Raw genomic sequence first — 15,704 nt, 5'->3', positions numbered from 1 at the left:
GTCTGATGTCGCGCCCTCTGGTGACGGCGGTTGGGTACTACACCCGATTCCCTCAGGATACCCAAGCCTTCCCTTCACGGCTGCTCTGCACTATTGGGCCGGTTGTGTACTTCCCAACGCCAGACTGGGACTTCTTGCCGCTGTGCAAGACACAACTTGCATGGCCCTCCATGGTGGCGCTGCGTCCCTTGATGTGGAATTGGGTCGGAGAGAAGTCTGTCTCCTGCCTGCAGGCTTCAGTGATCCCTCAGTCTTGTAGGGACAAGCCCTGGCCGTATTAATAGTCTTCCTAAAGGGCTGGAGGTAAAGACTGACTCAAGGGCATAGAGAAAGTGCTTCTGACGACTCAGCGACCAGGTCCAAATGAAGACCCTTGTGGGGTGGTGTCCTTGGTGCTGGGCCTCTGAGACCTGAGAACTGTCTAGCAGGATGCGTCTTGGTCAGGAGCTACCTTCGTCCTGTGCTGGAACAAGGCAGGGTGTAAATTCATAGACACGTAAAGAAATTAATAAAAGGCTCGTTGGAAAGAAAGCAGGAAGGTGGTTTGGCGCAGCTGGTGGCAGGCCTAGAATGCGAGCCAGATTTCAGACTTCCTTCTCTTTGCAGTAAGCGCCCTGGAAGTGTTTGCGCAGAGCTGAGGTTCAGCGAGACTAAAAGAAGTCTCATGGGAGGAGGAGGGGGAGGCTGGAGACCAGCTGGAAACTGCAATAGTCCAGGCAGGAGATGATGGAGGCCAGAGCCGGGCAGGGGCACAGTCTGGGGAGGCGGGGCCAAGCGGAAGAGACGCTGCTGATTGGATGTGGGAGGAGCGAGTGGGAGGAGCCAGAGTTGAAGGACTGGAGAAGCATCGCTAGCCTTGCCAGCTTGCCAGTGGGAGGGAGATGTGGGGTAATGAGTGCCAATTCTTCTCTTCGCTAACCTCAAACTGAACGGCCAAGACAGGCAGAAAAAAAAATTGCGGCCCCCCCCTCCGCCATTCCACCCCACTGCCGCAAGGGTGGAGGGATTTATAATCTTAAGAGATTAACACTGACACGCAGCGCTGTCACCGCGGGCCCCTCTCCCGAAGGGCGGGTAATTAGTACCGGCTTCCGCGCCTTGTTCGCTGTATGGAGCCAACAACTCCCAACCACATTTCTTCCCCTGCTCCAAACCTCTGGGAAAATCCAGTCGGCCCGGATTCAAATCGTGGCTGGACCACTTCCTAGCTGTGTAATCTTGAGCAAGTCACTTTAAGATCTCTGAGGCTCAGTTTTCTGATCAGTCCCATGAGGAATAAAGACTCCACCTTCCTCCCTCTGGGGGTCGTGGTGAGCTTTACATAAATCAGTGTACAAATAGAGCTTGGAACGGTGCCTGGCAGATGGTAGGATCTCAGTGAATGTCAGCCATGATTATGATTATTGAGAACGAATGGCCCACAGCTGCTGGTGGTTGACCTGATGGTTTTGTTCTCTCATTCGTTGAACGTATATTTATTGACAGCCTGATGTGTGCTGAGGATATGACAGTGAACGAAACGACAAACCCCTGCCGTCACGAATTTAACCAGTGGGTCAATGCCTTCAAAGAGAAGCTCTGGGCAGGCCTCACGACCTCCCTGGACCTTGGTTTCTCCATCTCTGCAATGAGGAGCTCTCCGTGGTCCTCTAGGGACTGACAGCAATGGAGGTCTGGGGCAGAGGACTTCCTAAGACTCAGCTGTCCCGTTGTGGCACCAGCCTTCTCCTCTAGGGAGAGAGCACCCCGTGGCTAGAAGTAATCAAGTAAAGGCTAAGCATCCTTGAAGGTCCCTCTCTCCTCTGAAATGTTAAGGCACTGTAAGGCTTTACTATTACAGGATGGAAATGATAAACTTAGAAACACACACATGGAATTTCTGAAAAGTTCTTAAATTCAAGAGAATAACAAGGGAACCACAAGGTGGCCCCACCACTCAGGCCCAATCTTGAAAAAATTATTATTTTTGTTATATATGTCATCATATAACAAACATCTGTGAATCTATTGCCCAGAATGAACAAATATTAACATTTCTGTCATATTTTCTTTAGATATTTTAAGAAACAAAGTATATCAAACATTACAGCAAAAGGTAAAGCAGAGGGACTAATGTTCTATCCAAGTATGTGCTACTAGTTTTTACAAAGCGAAAATTTAGCTAGAACCTTCTCTGCATAAAATGGTTCAAATGCTCATTCTGTTCGCACCTCCACTCCCCCAATTTCATCGTAGCAGGGAATTTAAGAGGCTTTGCCAGATTCACAGAGCGAGTAGCAGAGTTGGGATTATGAACCCAGGTCCCTGGCCTCCAAAGTCTGGTCCACACGGCACCTCTTGGGTTTGCTGTTGTTCACGTCAGGAATCGCTGGGCTGAAGGAGTTACAGCAGATCTGAATGCCTTCCCCTTGTACAGATGGGAACGCTGAGGCCAAAAGCTAGCACGGACACAGCACCATGACGTTTACAGATTACACCAGTGTCATTTCACCCCATACACACCCTGTGAGGTGGGTGCTATCAGTCTGCTAACTATTGCGGAGGAGAAAACGGTGGCCTTAGGAGACGTGGCCACTGGCCCCAAGTCCACAGAGTTGGTGAGCAGCAGAAATGGGCCCCCAGGTCTGATCTTATGACTTCCAGCCCAGCGCTTGGTACACCGCATCCTGTTCCTTGGGGCACAGCAGAAATGGTCACAGTGGTGTAGGTAGTGTTGGGAGGGGGGACAGGCTGCACAGACCCATCTGTGGGCCACATTGGGGCTCCGAGTGCCAGAGAGCGGTTTGGGGTGGGTAAGGGGTGCTGCAGCGTCTTGAGGGTTCTCTGCGTTGGGTGTTGGGCAGACCCGGGTTTCAGTTCCTCTTGATCACTTGCTGCTGGGGACCTTGGGTATGGCCCTTGGCCTCTCTGAGCCCCAGTTCAAAGCTACCTCTTGGCATTATTGTAGAGGTAGGAATAATATAAGAAAGCCCCCGGCATTTAGCGGGAACCTTTCAGTGGGAGGCACTACTTTTCTGTTTCTGTGGAGGGAAAAAGACCCCCCCTTCCCTTCATATTGTTCTACATTTCTTTTTTTTCTGTAGCAATTATCACTTTACGACTGAGCATTTATTATGTGTGTGGTTTATTGTCTGTCTCCTTCCTCTAAGATGTAAATCCATCAAGCAGGATCTTTGTTTTGGTTACCGTAGTGCCCCAATTGGTCAGGATAGCGTCTGACACCTAGTGGGGACTCAGTAAATGTTTGTTGAATGAATGAATGGAATCCACAATATTAATCTATGAGGGGTCCGGTGCAGACTCTTCTTAGCCAGGGGCACAGAGACACAGCAGGGTCACACTCAGGGGGTGCCACACCCCACCTCTCGACCTGCCGTGACTCCACCCCACTGCCCCAGGGGATTCCCAAATGTGTCCACACTCGTTGTTAGAACGGGTGGGAAGTGCCAATAGGCCAGGGACTCCATCCTTAGTGCTGGCACTGTCGGGGAAACCGATGGTTTCTGCTCCAAAGACCCTGAGGAGGAGGTGACCTGCTGTTTAAAGGTTTGAAGGAATTATTATATAGGTCATTATATATCACATATAATAATATGTATCTGTATATATGTGCGTGCAAACATATGGGTGTTAAGCCATCTGCCCGATACTTCCCCACGGGCTCCCCTTCGTAGCGCGGTGACCCCGCTGCGGGTGGCAGCCCGCCTCGGAGGCGAGTCCTGGATAAGGGCGGCCCACGGCCCCTGCTCTGAGTCTCTCCTGCGCCGCCGCCACGTGTGGGTTGGGGAGGGGGATGCAGGGTGTGGAGGCTGCCCCAGCTGGGGAGGCGACCTGGCGCAGCCGGAGCACTCGGATTGTCCCTCCACAGGCCTGGGTTACCGGGGACGCCGCCGCCTGCGAGGCCGGGGCTGGGCTCTCTCCGCCCACCGCGGGGCGGGGCGCAGGCTCCGTGGCGCGGGGACCGTGCGCTCCTGGAAGCGCCCAGCGGCTCCTCCGCGCACCCCGGCCCATCACGGCGCCTCCGCCGCCGCCCCCTCCTCTCCTAGCCCCGCGGCGCCTGCCGCAGTCGCCCGTGGCGGAGCAGCGCCGAGCGCCCCAGGTACCGAGTGCGGGCGGGAACGGGGCCGGTGACCGGGCAGCCGGGTGGGGAGGGCGCGGAGGCGCGGCCGCTGCTCCTCCTCTCCCCGCGGGCTGGCCCGCCCCGCGCCCCCCGAACGCCGCAGGGGACCGTGTCCGCCCAAGCTCGGGGGTGCCTCAGCGTCGGCTCTGAGACTTGCCTTCCCCGCCGAGGGCTTGGCTTTGGCCCGTGGGCCCCCTCCTGCGACCCCAAGAACTAGGGCTCCCGACCTGGAGCCTCCCTACGCCCACCTGCCGCGGGGGAGCTTGCCACCGGCCTGAGAGCGCCCATTCGCCCCCTGCTCCCCCTCCCCGGGTCCCCGCCCCAGGCAGACGCCCCTGCCCCCACCTTACTGCCCACCGCTTCTAGGGGTTTCTGCTCGCACCCATCCAACCTCCAAGAGTCCTCTGGCCTCCCCATCCTCCTGACTTTCCGCCCGCTCCCTCTAGGGGACTCTGCTTCTCATCAGGTGCCCCCTCCCAAACTTCCTACTCGTTTCTCCCTGCCTGACATCCGAAGACACCCGTATAACCCCTCTCCATCCTCCTCGGGTCGCTGTCCTTTGATCTGGCGCCCCGTCCCTATGTTCCCACCTGTCCCCTGGGGGGTCTGTTCTCACCGACGACGCCCTTCCAGCCCCTCCTCCTCCAGGTCCCTCACCCTGTCTTCCTGCCAGTCCTCGGGCCCCCTCTCGGACCCCAAGTCTTCGCCCTCCATCCCCTGCCCCCATGGTTCCAGATCCAGGCCCTGCCAACAACAGCACCCTAGACTGGGGGGCAGGGCCACCGTCGGACCCGGAGGGCAGCGGCTGGGTGGCGGCCGCGCTGTGTGTGGTCATCGCGCTGACTGCTGCAGCCAACTCGCTGCTCATCGCGCTCATCTGCACGCAGCCGGCGCTGCGCAACACGTCCAACTTCTTCCTGGTGTCGCTCTTCACCTCGGACCTGATGGTGGGGCTGGTGGTGATGCCGCCGGCCATGCTGAACGCGCTGTACGGGCGCTGGGTGCTGGCGCGCAGCCTCTGCCTGCTCTGGGCCGCCTTCGACGTGATGTGCTGCAGCGCCTCCATCCTCAACCTCTGCCTCATCAGCCTGGACCGCTACCTGCTCATCCTCTCTCCGCTGCGCTACAAGCTGCGCATGACGCCCCCGCGCGCCCTGGCGCTGGTCCTGGGCGCCTGGAGCCTCGCCGCGCTCGCCTCCTTCCTGCCCCTGCTGCTGGGCTGGCACGAGCTGGGCCGCGCGCGGGCACCCGCCCCGGGCCAGTGCCGCCTGCTGGCCAGCCTGCCCTTCGTCCTCGTGGCGTCGGGCCTCACCTTCTTCCTGCCCTCCGGGGCCATCTGCTTCACCTACAGCAGGATCCTGCTGGCCGCCCGAAAGCAGGCTGTGCAGGTGGCCTCCCTCCCTACCGGCATGGCCGGCCAGGCCTTGGAGACGCTGCAGGTACCCCGGGTGTGCAGGGAGACCTGGGCTTGTGGGATGGAGAGCAATGAGCAGCCATTGGGTGCCTGCTGGGCACCCATCACTTAATAGGTATAAACTTTCTGGCGACCTCCTAGTGGCCATTTCCTGTTCCCGCCTTTCTTTTTGATTTAAAGCCTGACTGTCCATGGGACAGCTCCATCAGGATGCGAGGCAGGCTTCTCGAAGCCAACATGTGCAACAGGGTATTCTGAGTGTCCCAACTCTCCCCACTTGCTCCCTCCTGATCTTCCCCATCATTGCAAATGGCACTATCTGGGTCACACACCGGAAACTTAGGAATAACTTTTCTCCCTCATGTTCACCCAATTCATTAGTGAGAGCTGTTGGCGCTGCCTCCTAAACCTGTGCCCTCTCCAATGCCACCTTCCTAACCCAAGCCACCATCGCTTCTTATCTGGGAGCCTTTGATAGTCTCCTGCTGGCTCCCCCTGCTTCCACGCCAAACACATTCCTAACCATTTTCTGCACAGCAGCCAGAGCAATAAAAAAAAGAAGTGATCCTGGTACTCCCTTGCTTCAAACCCTTCAGTGGCTCCCCATTGCTGTCAAGATAAAGAGGAGACCCATGTCAAGATCTGGCCTCGGGATCCCACCCTGCCAAGCCCTCCAGCTTCACTTCCTCCCCCCCGCCCCTGCACCAGCCACGTGGCCACTCTGGAAGTTCCCAGCAGGCACTAGACTGACTTCTGTGCCAAGGTCTTTGCACTTGCAGTTCCCTCGGCCTGGAGTGCCCTTTCCCCACTTCTCCACATGGTCCTCCCCATCACTTGCTTCACTTTCTTCTGGTCTCTGCTCTGTCGTCTTCCCTAATCACTCGATCAAGGGTGGCAACTGTCACACTGCCCCAGACCCCTCCAGTTCTGACTTCCTGAGTTGTTCTCAGCAGCACTTCCCACCACCTGACTTTTATGTACTTTCCCGTTTAATTATTTACTGCTGATTCCCTCCTACTGGAATGTAAGCTCAGTGAGGGCGGGAACTTCTCTCTCTTGTTACTGCTGTTTTCCCAGCACCTAGAACAGCGCCTGGCACCTCATCAGTGCTCAGTGCCTGTTGATGGAAGGAATGAAATGAACACAGGGCTCCAGCGAGCCTGGGCTGCAGCCCCCGTTCACGCTGCATCCTTTCTCCCACTCATTTCAGAATCAGTTCTTGTGTCTGATGGATCCTACGCTTTCTGGTACGTGAATTCATTTGCTCGGTAACGAGCACTGAGTACCTACTTTGTGCAGGAGCTGTTCTAGGCTGTGGATGTGGTGATGAACAGGACAGAGAAGGTCCTGCCTTCTTGGAATCTATGTTCTAGTCGAGGAGACAGACATTGATCTTGAAACCCTACCACGATGAGAGTCATGGAGCTTATAGGAGGGGTGCCTCACCCGGTGAGCATTCGAAATCTATTCGCTGTGCATGTGTTTGCAAACGGAAGCAAAGAAGTCACAAGGAGCCCTAAAAGAAAATGCTGGGGGAGTCCTCCTGGTCATTTAGGCCAGCACCCTGCCTTCCAGGCAGAATGACCCGTGGGCCTCTCAAGCCAGAAATGTGTCTGTGCTAATATGGCCCCGCTTTCTGGAAAGGCTCTTCCCTTGGTTTGAATGTGGAAATGTCAGACCCCCCCGCTGCCCTTGCTTCTTAGCCACTTGGCTCCTAAGCAAGCCTTCTGCGTGCCCATTTCCCCTATTGCCTGCATTGGGGAATTTGCTTAAGGGATGCTGCCTCTGCTCTGGCCTGCTGGGTCACCACCCCTTTCCCCCACCTGAGCTGGCCTGCCCCAGAAACCAGGCTTCCAGCCTGGGGTGGAGCCTCTCTCAATGCCTCGACCTAAAGGAACTGATCAGAATGAACAAAGCTTGGCATGTGTTAGACCCCATTCCTCCTGTTCTCAGCCCCACATAGCCTTAGTTTCCTTCCCCAATCCAGCCTCCGTTTCCCCATCGAGGCAAGGGAGCTGGGCACAGCTCCCCTTGGGTTGAGAACATGGGAGCTGAGCAGCCTTGGGCATTCTTCTGTCCCCCCATCCGCCTGCCTATTTACGTGAATGGGCTTTTAAAAAGCTGCTGGTTGGCTCAGTGGTTTCAGCCAGGTCTTTCCGGCCCCAGGGGCTGTGAGAAAGGGGTCATGCTTGCAGCCGAGGCAGGGATGTGGGCTGGGGGTGGAGAGGGGGGGCCTGGCAGGTAATGGTGTCAGGGTGAGATGCTGTGAGTGCAGGAGTGTGTGTGTTTGCATGTGCCCGTGTGTGAAAGGTGGGTACCCGCGTGGGGATGGTGCTCATCCTTGGGAGATTACAGAGGGACCAGTGTGGGAGCTCAGCTTGATGGAGAGCAGCAGAAGGAGGCTGGGCTGGAAGTTTCTGCCTTCTCAGCCTCTTTCTCTCCTTGCTGGGATTCCTGTGTCTCTGTGGCCCACAGCTCTCTCCCCATCATCTTCCTCTGTATGTCATCATTCTCCCTTTCTCTCACCCCTCTCTCCTGCAGGTCCATCGCTCCCCATTCTCTTCCTTCTGCGTCCCCTTATCTTTTTATCCCCCTTCTCTCCCATCAGTTTATCCCCCTTCCCTCCTCCCCGCCTCGTTTCACCCTCCCTCACCCAACTGTGCATCACTCTGCCTCAGTGATCCTTCCCTCCCGTCTCTGCCTCCTCCCCCACAGAGGAGGCTGCGATCACAGAAATATCTCAGAGCGGGAGGAGGGGCCGAGCCAGGGAGAGGTTGTCAGAGGAGCAGTGCTGAGCATGGCAGGCTTGGCTGCTGCTCTGAACGAGGCGGCCTGGTGCAGCCAGGGTTGGGCATAGGAGCTTGTGTGTCCGGCTGGCCATGGGTTCAAACCCTGCCTCCTTTCCATCATAGCTGGATAGCTTTGGACAAGTCATTTCACCTCCCTGTACCCCGGGGGTAATGCTATTTATCACATGAGACTGTTTGAAGAATCAATGAGATAATATATGTAGACCTGGCAGTCAACACATGTTAGTTCCTCTTCTTTCCTCTGGGTGGTAAGATATATGGTGCTGGGAGGCTCACTCCTTTGAGCATTTTGAGGGGGAGAAAACCACATCACTGTCAGCAGCAGCATCACCATTAGCAAAGAGTTAAGCTGGCCACCAATAACAGTCAACAACGACAACGATGATAGCTAGCACTATATGTTGCTTACTACGGGCCAGGCACTGTTTGTGTAACTTTCTGTGTATTATCTTACTTAATCCTTACTACAATCCTACGAGGTGGATGCCGTCATGATTGTCATTTTACAGATGAGAGAGTTGAGGCACAGAGATGAGAATTTCCTCACTTAAGGTCACTCAGCTCGTTAGTAACAGAGCCAGGATTTGATGTCAGGCAGCCTGACCCCAGAGTCAGCCTCGTAACCCTCACGCTCTGATCAGATGATCATGGTCAATTTAAGTCATGCAAGGTAACACGCAAGCACGCTTCCAAATAAAACTCCAACAACAGAGAGGAAGTAAAAGACCCCTCGAACCCCCATCCAGTTGTCATCTACTCCCAGGGACTCTCATCAATTTAGGACACGTCTTCCCAGTCCTTTTCCTATGGGTTTACATATTTGTTTCTGTACCTAACGAAACAGTGTTTTGTTCTGCATATTTTTTAAGACAAACGGAATCATGCAGTGTCTGTAGTTTTTCAATGTGCCATTATCACTTATTAATATGTCTTGGAGCTCTTGCCATTTGACTCATTCTTGTAAACATCTGTGTGGTGTTCCACAGTGGGAATGTACTGTGGTTTATTTAATCGCTCTCCTTTTGATGGACATTCAGGCCATTTCCAATGTTTTCCTATCCCGAGCAGTGCTGTGACACACATTCTTGTGTGTGCTGGGTATTTACGGCCACAGGAACCTGTAAGCGGAATTGCCTCCTGGAAGGGTGCTGCCAAATTGTTCTCCAGGTGGCTGCCCTCAGACAGTGACATATGCCGTGGACATGTATAAGGGACATGCAAACAACAGAATGTGGCCGTGAGGGGCCATGAGGTGGCCACAAAGCAGAGGGAAGTGGAAGGGTGAGGCTGGCACCAGCCAGACCTCAGGATGTGGTTGGTGGTTGTCATTGGCTTCTGCTCCATGAAGGCCTCTCTGTGATAGTGTTGGGGTTCCTGGAACACTACCCTTGCTGTGGCTCATAGACGCCATCCCACAAAATGGAAGCAGCATGACAAAGTAGAAAAAATGCAGTTTCTGGAGCCAGAAATGACTTTGAATCCCTGACTCGACACTTATCTGCTGTGTGACTCCTGGAAATTATTTTGCCTCTCTGAACCTCATCTGCAAAAAGGGGGTAATAATACCTGCCTCCCAGTAAGATTGAGTGGCAGAATGAATATCAAATACTGATGCACAGAAAGTGCTCAATAAACAGGGATGACAGTGCTGATTTGGGGTCATTTGGGGCATTTTGATTTAAGGCCTTGTACTGGCACAATGTGACCTGGGCAAGGTCCCCTACCCTCTCTGAGCCTCAGTTTCCTTCTCTCTTCTCTCTTGCCTGTGTTCTTTGGTCAACTCTCTGGGGAGAAGAGGAGAAAGAAAACACAGGGTTGTTCCCAGGAAGACTAAAGAAGGAATTTCAGATCACCTTGAACTCCTTCTCTGGAGTTCCTTCCCCTGGTGATTGCCCTCAAGAGATCTCCCCACGTGTCTCAGTTCCCCAGGCAGGGTCAAGGCTTCTCCTGCCCCCATCCCAGTCACCAGGAGCCAGAGGGGTTCCTGTGTGAGTGGGCCATCTAGAGACAGTGGCTTCCCTCCCCTATTGTCTCTCCCTGTGGGTGACAGCAATTCGAAGGCATGGCAGATCTCCTGGGGAGCAGGAGCCTCTTGCTCCAGGCTGACCATGGTGGGGCCATAGATTCTACTCTGGAGGAGAGAAAGTTGGAGGAGGAAAGGGAAAAAACAGATCCACTTCTCCTCCCTTCCTACAGCATGGTGAGTCTGAGCATTTGTCCTGGCATCCGGGCTGCTTTGACTGAGCCCGAGCTGCTGACAGAAGGACTGGGCTCCCAACGATGCTAAAAACTTCTCCAAACTCATACACATACCACTGCAGCGACATCAGGGCTTCCAAGTATTTGGCACTCACTCTACGTGGGGCACCGTGCATGCATTTATTATCCACACCCTCACAGCGATTCCGTGAGCTGAGTATTGTTTCTCCCATTTTGCAGATGTGGAAACAGAGACTCTCTCAAGATCACAGAGCGCGTAAGTGGTAGAGGCGTGATGTGAAGCCAGATCACTTGTCTTAAAAGCCCGACTCCTGCCTCCGCACAAGGCTGCCCCAAGACAGAGGGGAGGAATCAAGGGACTCTCTTTGGCTGCTCTTTGTGAATTTGTCCTCGTATTTCACCGGGATAAACACATTGAGGGGTGGGAGCTACAGTGTGCTTCATCTCCGCCCTCCAGGCCACCGCCATTCCGGAATCAGGCTCCCTGATCCAATAGAAAGATAGTGTTTGGTGGGGTTTCAGCACCATGGACAGGACACAAAGACTGGATCCCCTGGAGAGGCTGGGAGAGCGGAGCTGGACTGGAAGGGGAGCTCCTGCTCATGGGAACGGGGTGTGGGTTTGGCTCTGGTGCTCTGTGGCTGACACATCTTCTTGGCTTTGTCTCCTCCGCCCCCTTTCCATCTGTGGAGGTTGCTTGGGAATCCAGTTCCCTTCCTGCCTCCTTCTGACTCTTTCATCTCCCCATAACCAACCTACCACTGGCTGCCTCATGAACTAAGCTGGACTCTCATGCGGTTTAGGAAATATTGTCAGAATCCTTGGCTTTCACAGCCCAGGTGTGTTCCCAGGCAGCACACACACCTTTGCCTAGTTCAATGAATTGTGCACACCTCTACACACTGAGGTATGTATACACTTCAGCTGTAAACATAGGTGGGTCTCACTTTGTGTAAAGCTAATGTATGAAAATCCAAATTGAATACAACACGTGGTTTAGAGGAGGGCTCCACATACCAGCTTTCATGGACCTCTAGAGGTGTCTTGGATGGACTTCTAGGTGGTCTTGGAAACTGCTGGAAGTGTGGGAAATTTTCTTCTGTGCATATGTGTGTGTGTAAAATTGTATAAGGTTCTTGTGTTCTGGGGAGAGGTTTTGTGGATTTCTTTATATTCTCAATGGGCTCACGAGGTTGATAAGTTAAGAGAACCACTGGCTAAAGGATCGTCTGGTTCAGAGAACCTTTTAATGTTTTGGGACTGTCGGTCTCCAGTTTGCAAAGCCAAATTCTCACCTCCTCACGCCCATGTCCCCCTTTCGTGGCTCCTCCTTCTCTCCCTCATGCTCCTGCTCTGGAAGTCCACGTTTGGAAAGGAGGTGTCTGCTAGTCCACGGCATAATTTGAGTTGTAAAATGCCAATGTTACCAGCACCCCTAGTAATTTATAACAGATTTCATGGCAAACATTTGCTGTCTGCACATGCCTTCAAAAAATCACTGTATTAATGGCTCAGACAAAACCATCACTCCAAAATATGAAGAGAATCCATATGCAGAGAGATGGCCAAGCTTTGGACAGCAACAGCGCCTCTTTTGTTGAGTACTGTTCAGTTGCAACTAATTCTTCTAGTGCCAAAGGCTTTGGAAGGAGCCGGGACTCACGGTCCTGTGTGCCGACCGTGTTGACTGCTGTCCTTTGTGGGAGGGTGGGTCTGCTGAATGTCTGATTTGTGTTTGGGGCAGTGTTGCTGTGTCTCATTGCACTTCCTAGAGCTCCTCGTGAAGTGTTGGGTCAGGGTCAGGGCTCATGAAGGACCAGGATCAGGGCTCAGTCTATTGCTGGGGTCAGGGCTCAGTCTGGGGCTAAGGTTGGGCTCAGTCTGGTCCAGGGTCGAGGCTCAGTTTGAGACGTTGGTTATGCTGGGCTCAGTCTATGGTAGGTATCAGGGCTCAGTCTGGGACCATGAGTAGGGCTTGGTCTGGAGCCAGGGTCAAGGTTCAGTCTGGAGTCAGGGTCAGGCCTCAGTCTAGGACTACAGTTGGGACTCAGCCAAGGATCAGGGCTCAGTTTATTGCTGTTACTAGGGATCAGTCTAGAATTAGGATCAAGGCTCACTCTGTGGCCAGGATCAGGGTCAGACCGGGGCTCTTTCTCAGCTGACTCATGTGACCTTCCTTTCCGCAGGTGCCCAGGACCTCACGCCCAGGGGTGGAGTCGGCTGACAGCAGGCGCCTGGCCACCAAGCACAGCAGGAAGGCCTTGAAGGCCAGCTTGACCCTGGGCATCCTGCTGGGCATGTTCTTTGTGACGTGGCTGCCCTTCTTTCTGGCCAACATAGCCCAGGTAATGCCACTGCAGGGAGCAGGTGAGTCCAAGCCTTGCTGGGGAGGCCCCAACCGCACCCCAGCCCAGACACAGGGAGGGAGACACAGGGAGAGAAGAGGTCGGGCTGCATCTCATGGTGGATGTGTCTGTGTGCGTCTGTCCCATCCATGCTGGGTTGGGTGGTCTGTGTCCCTGCTCCAGGACCAGGCATGACACACACTATCCCTCCAGGCCGTGTGCAACTGCATCTCCCCAGGCCTCTTCGATGGCCTCACGTGGCTGGGATACTGTAACAGCACCATGAACCCCATCATCTACCCACTCTTCATGCGGGACTTCAAGCGGGCGTTGGGCAGGTTCCTGCCGTGTCCCCGCTGCCCCCGGGAGCGCCAAGCCAGCCTTGCCTCACCCTCCATGCGAACCTCTCACAGTGGCCCCCGACCGGGCCTGAGCCTGCAGCACGTTCTGCCACTGCCCCTGCCCCCGGGCTCGGACTCAGACTCAGGCTCGGGGGGCTCCTCAGGCCTGCAGCTCATGGCCCAGCTGCTGCTGCCTGGAGAGGCCACCCGGGACCCCCCGCCACCTGCCAGGGGTGCTGCTGTGGTCAACTTCTTCAACATGGATCCCGTGGAGCCCGAGCTGCGGCTGCATCCTCTTGGTACTCCCACGAACTGATCCGGGCTTGGAGCTGGTCAGCGGGAGTGGGACTGGATGGAACTAAGTCCTTGAGGCCTTGGACCAACTCTTGGCTGGGCCAGGAGGCTGCAGGTCCAGTGGGGCGAGCTCCAGTGGGGTGCACTAAATCAGCCCCCACTGCCTAACTTCAGGTCCCCTACTTAGAGGGACTGGCTCAGATGTGGCTTTTTCCAGGATGCTTCATTGCTGTGTGAGATTTGTGGGTGTGTGTAGGGGATGGTTGGAGGACTCCAGGAGTGGGGCAAAGGACCTCTTGGTTGAGATCAGGATGAAGACAATCATCTCTGCACCATCTCTCAGAGTGCATGGGAGGGATGCCTGTGTCTGCAGAGATGGACTCGCGCAGGGCTGACTCCCTCAAGCCTCTAAGCGTGGGTCATGGGCCGATGGCATCACCCGGGAGTTTGTTAAAAAAACACCTCTGCCCCACCCCAGACCTGCTGAGTGAGCACCTGCACGTTAGCAAGAGCTCCAGGTGAATCATGTGCTCATTACAGCTTGAGGTGTGTTGGCTTACGTGATCTTTAACCCTGAGCATGATTTGCTGGCGTTCTTGGACTGGCTAGCCCCTCAGGATGTATGTAGCTGCACAGAAAAACACCCGAGCCTGGGAGTCAGGAGGCATACATTTGAATCTCTGCTCCACTGCTTCCCAGCCCTTGCACAGGTTACTTAACCTCTCTGAGCCTGTTATTCCACATGCAGAATGGCATAACGATGCCTCTCCTGTAAGGTCTGATGAGAATTAAGACAATGTGCGTAGAATGCCCAGCACCTGGCAGGTGGTCAGTAGGTGGTAGCTGTCATTATAACTTCTGGCCAACCAGCCCCCTGGCCTCTGGCTGTGGGCCAGGAAGGGCTCTCTGTTCCCACTGTCCTTTCCACCTTCCTCCTCCTCTTCAGCCCTGGCCCAGATTCCCACAACCTGACTCTGGTTCCTCAACTCCTTGCTCTGGATGCTGGCAGGGCCCCCATCTCAGCTCCCAGGCTGCTGCACTGCCTTTCATGGGGGCATGGTTTCTTGTTAACATCTGGGATGGGTGGTCCTCTTCCCTGGGCTTCCTTAGACCTAGAAGGGAACAAGCTGATGGGGACAGAACCAGCCTTTTGCCCCACTTCCCCTGGTCTTCGCTGGGTCAGTGAGGGAAATGGGCGTGGTGGCTACTTGGGTCACAAGAGTTGAAGAGGACCTGTGCCCGTGTGGGCTGGTGCCTTCGGGCAGGCAGGTGACCCTGGCACAGGGCCTGGTATTTTTAGAGGAGAGTCTTGGTGCCTACAGTTTACGTGCTGTAGGCTCCTTTTCAGTCTGAGGTTTATCTTACTCTCCACCCCCAACCAAGTTCCATCAACCCCGGGGGCTCCGCTGCTGGCCTGGCGCTCTCCTTGGTGCTGATCAGCACAACCCCGGCCTGGCCCCTGGCCGCAGACTGGCCATGGTGCTTGCTGGGCTTTTCCTCTGCCCCCAGGCCTGCCCGAGGGACTCTCCATAAGCACTAGCTGAAGGCAGTGACTGTGGGGTGGTCTGGATTCACTTGGGCTGGAGAAGCAGCTGGTGAAGTGGGAAGAGACCGTGGACACAGGTGTTCTGAGTTCCGGTCCAGACTCTGTCCCTGGTTTGCTCTGGGACCTCAGTGAAGTCATTTCCCCTCTCGGGGCCTCAGTTTTCCCTGGGTGACATGAGCTGTTTAGACTCATAGCCGCAGGAGTTCTGTAAATATTTGTTGAACCACCAAATACATATACCCCTGAGGACCAGTTCAGCTCCAACACTCCAACTGCCCCTGCCTCCCCCTCCCCACTGCCTCCTCCAGAGCTTGGCAATACTTCCTCTGCCTGGGCCTTGATTTCCCCATCTGCACAATGGGGGAGAACGATCTCTGGCCCTGTCATTCAGGGACAGCAGGAGGAACAAAGGAGACGGTTCCCATGGTTGCAGATACAGTGGCTAAGAGCTGGGGCTCTGGAGGCCAAGTGACTGGAGTTTGAGACTGACCGGCTGTGTGACCTTGAGTAGGTTGCCTAACTTCTCTGGACCTCAATATCTGCAAATATAAAATGAAGATAACAATAGTACCTACCTCACAGGGTTGTTGTGAGGGTCAACTGAGACAATCCAC

At 54.9% G+C, this 15,704-nt stretch overlaps 1 protein-coding gene across 1 annotated transcript; it reads left to right on the top strand.

Annotated features, from left to right (window-relative positions):
• Positions 1-4,717: 4,717 nt before the first annotated feature.
• On the top strand, positions 4,718-15,662 carry HTR6 (5-hydroxytryptamine receptor 6). Its single transcript, XM_001504358.4, has 3 exons — positions 4,718-5,559; positions 12,751-12,909; positions 13,123-15,662. The coding sequence occupies exons 1-3, from the start codon at positions 4,846-4,848 to the stop codon at positions 13,564-13,566; spliced, it is 1,317 nt and encodes a 438-aa protein (XP_001504408.1). The 5' UTR covers positions 4,718-4,845; the 3' UTR covers positions 13,567-15,662.
• Positions 15,663-15,704: the final 42 nt, after the last annotated feature.

Source organism: Equus caballus, chromosome 2, assembly GCF_041296265.1.
Source record: "Equus caballus isolate H_3958 breed thoroughbred chromosome 2, TB-T2T, whole genome shotgun sequence".
In the NCBI taxonomy this organism is placed as follows: domain Eukaryota; kingdom Metazoa; phylum Chordata; class Mammalia; order Perissodactyla; family Equidae; genus Equus; species Equus caballus.
The sequence above is the reverse complement of the archived record's forward strand: the minus strand, read 5'-3'. Positions and strand labels throughout refer to the sequence as shown.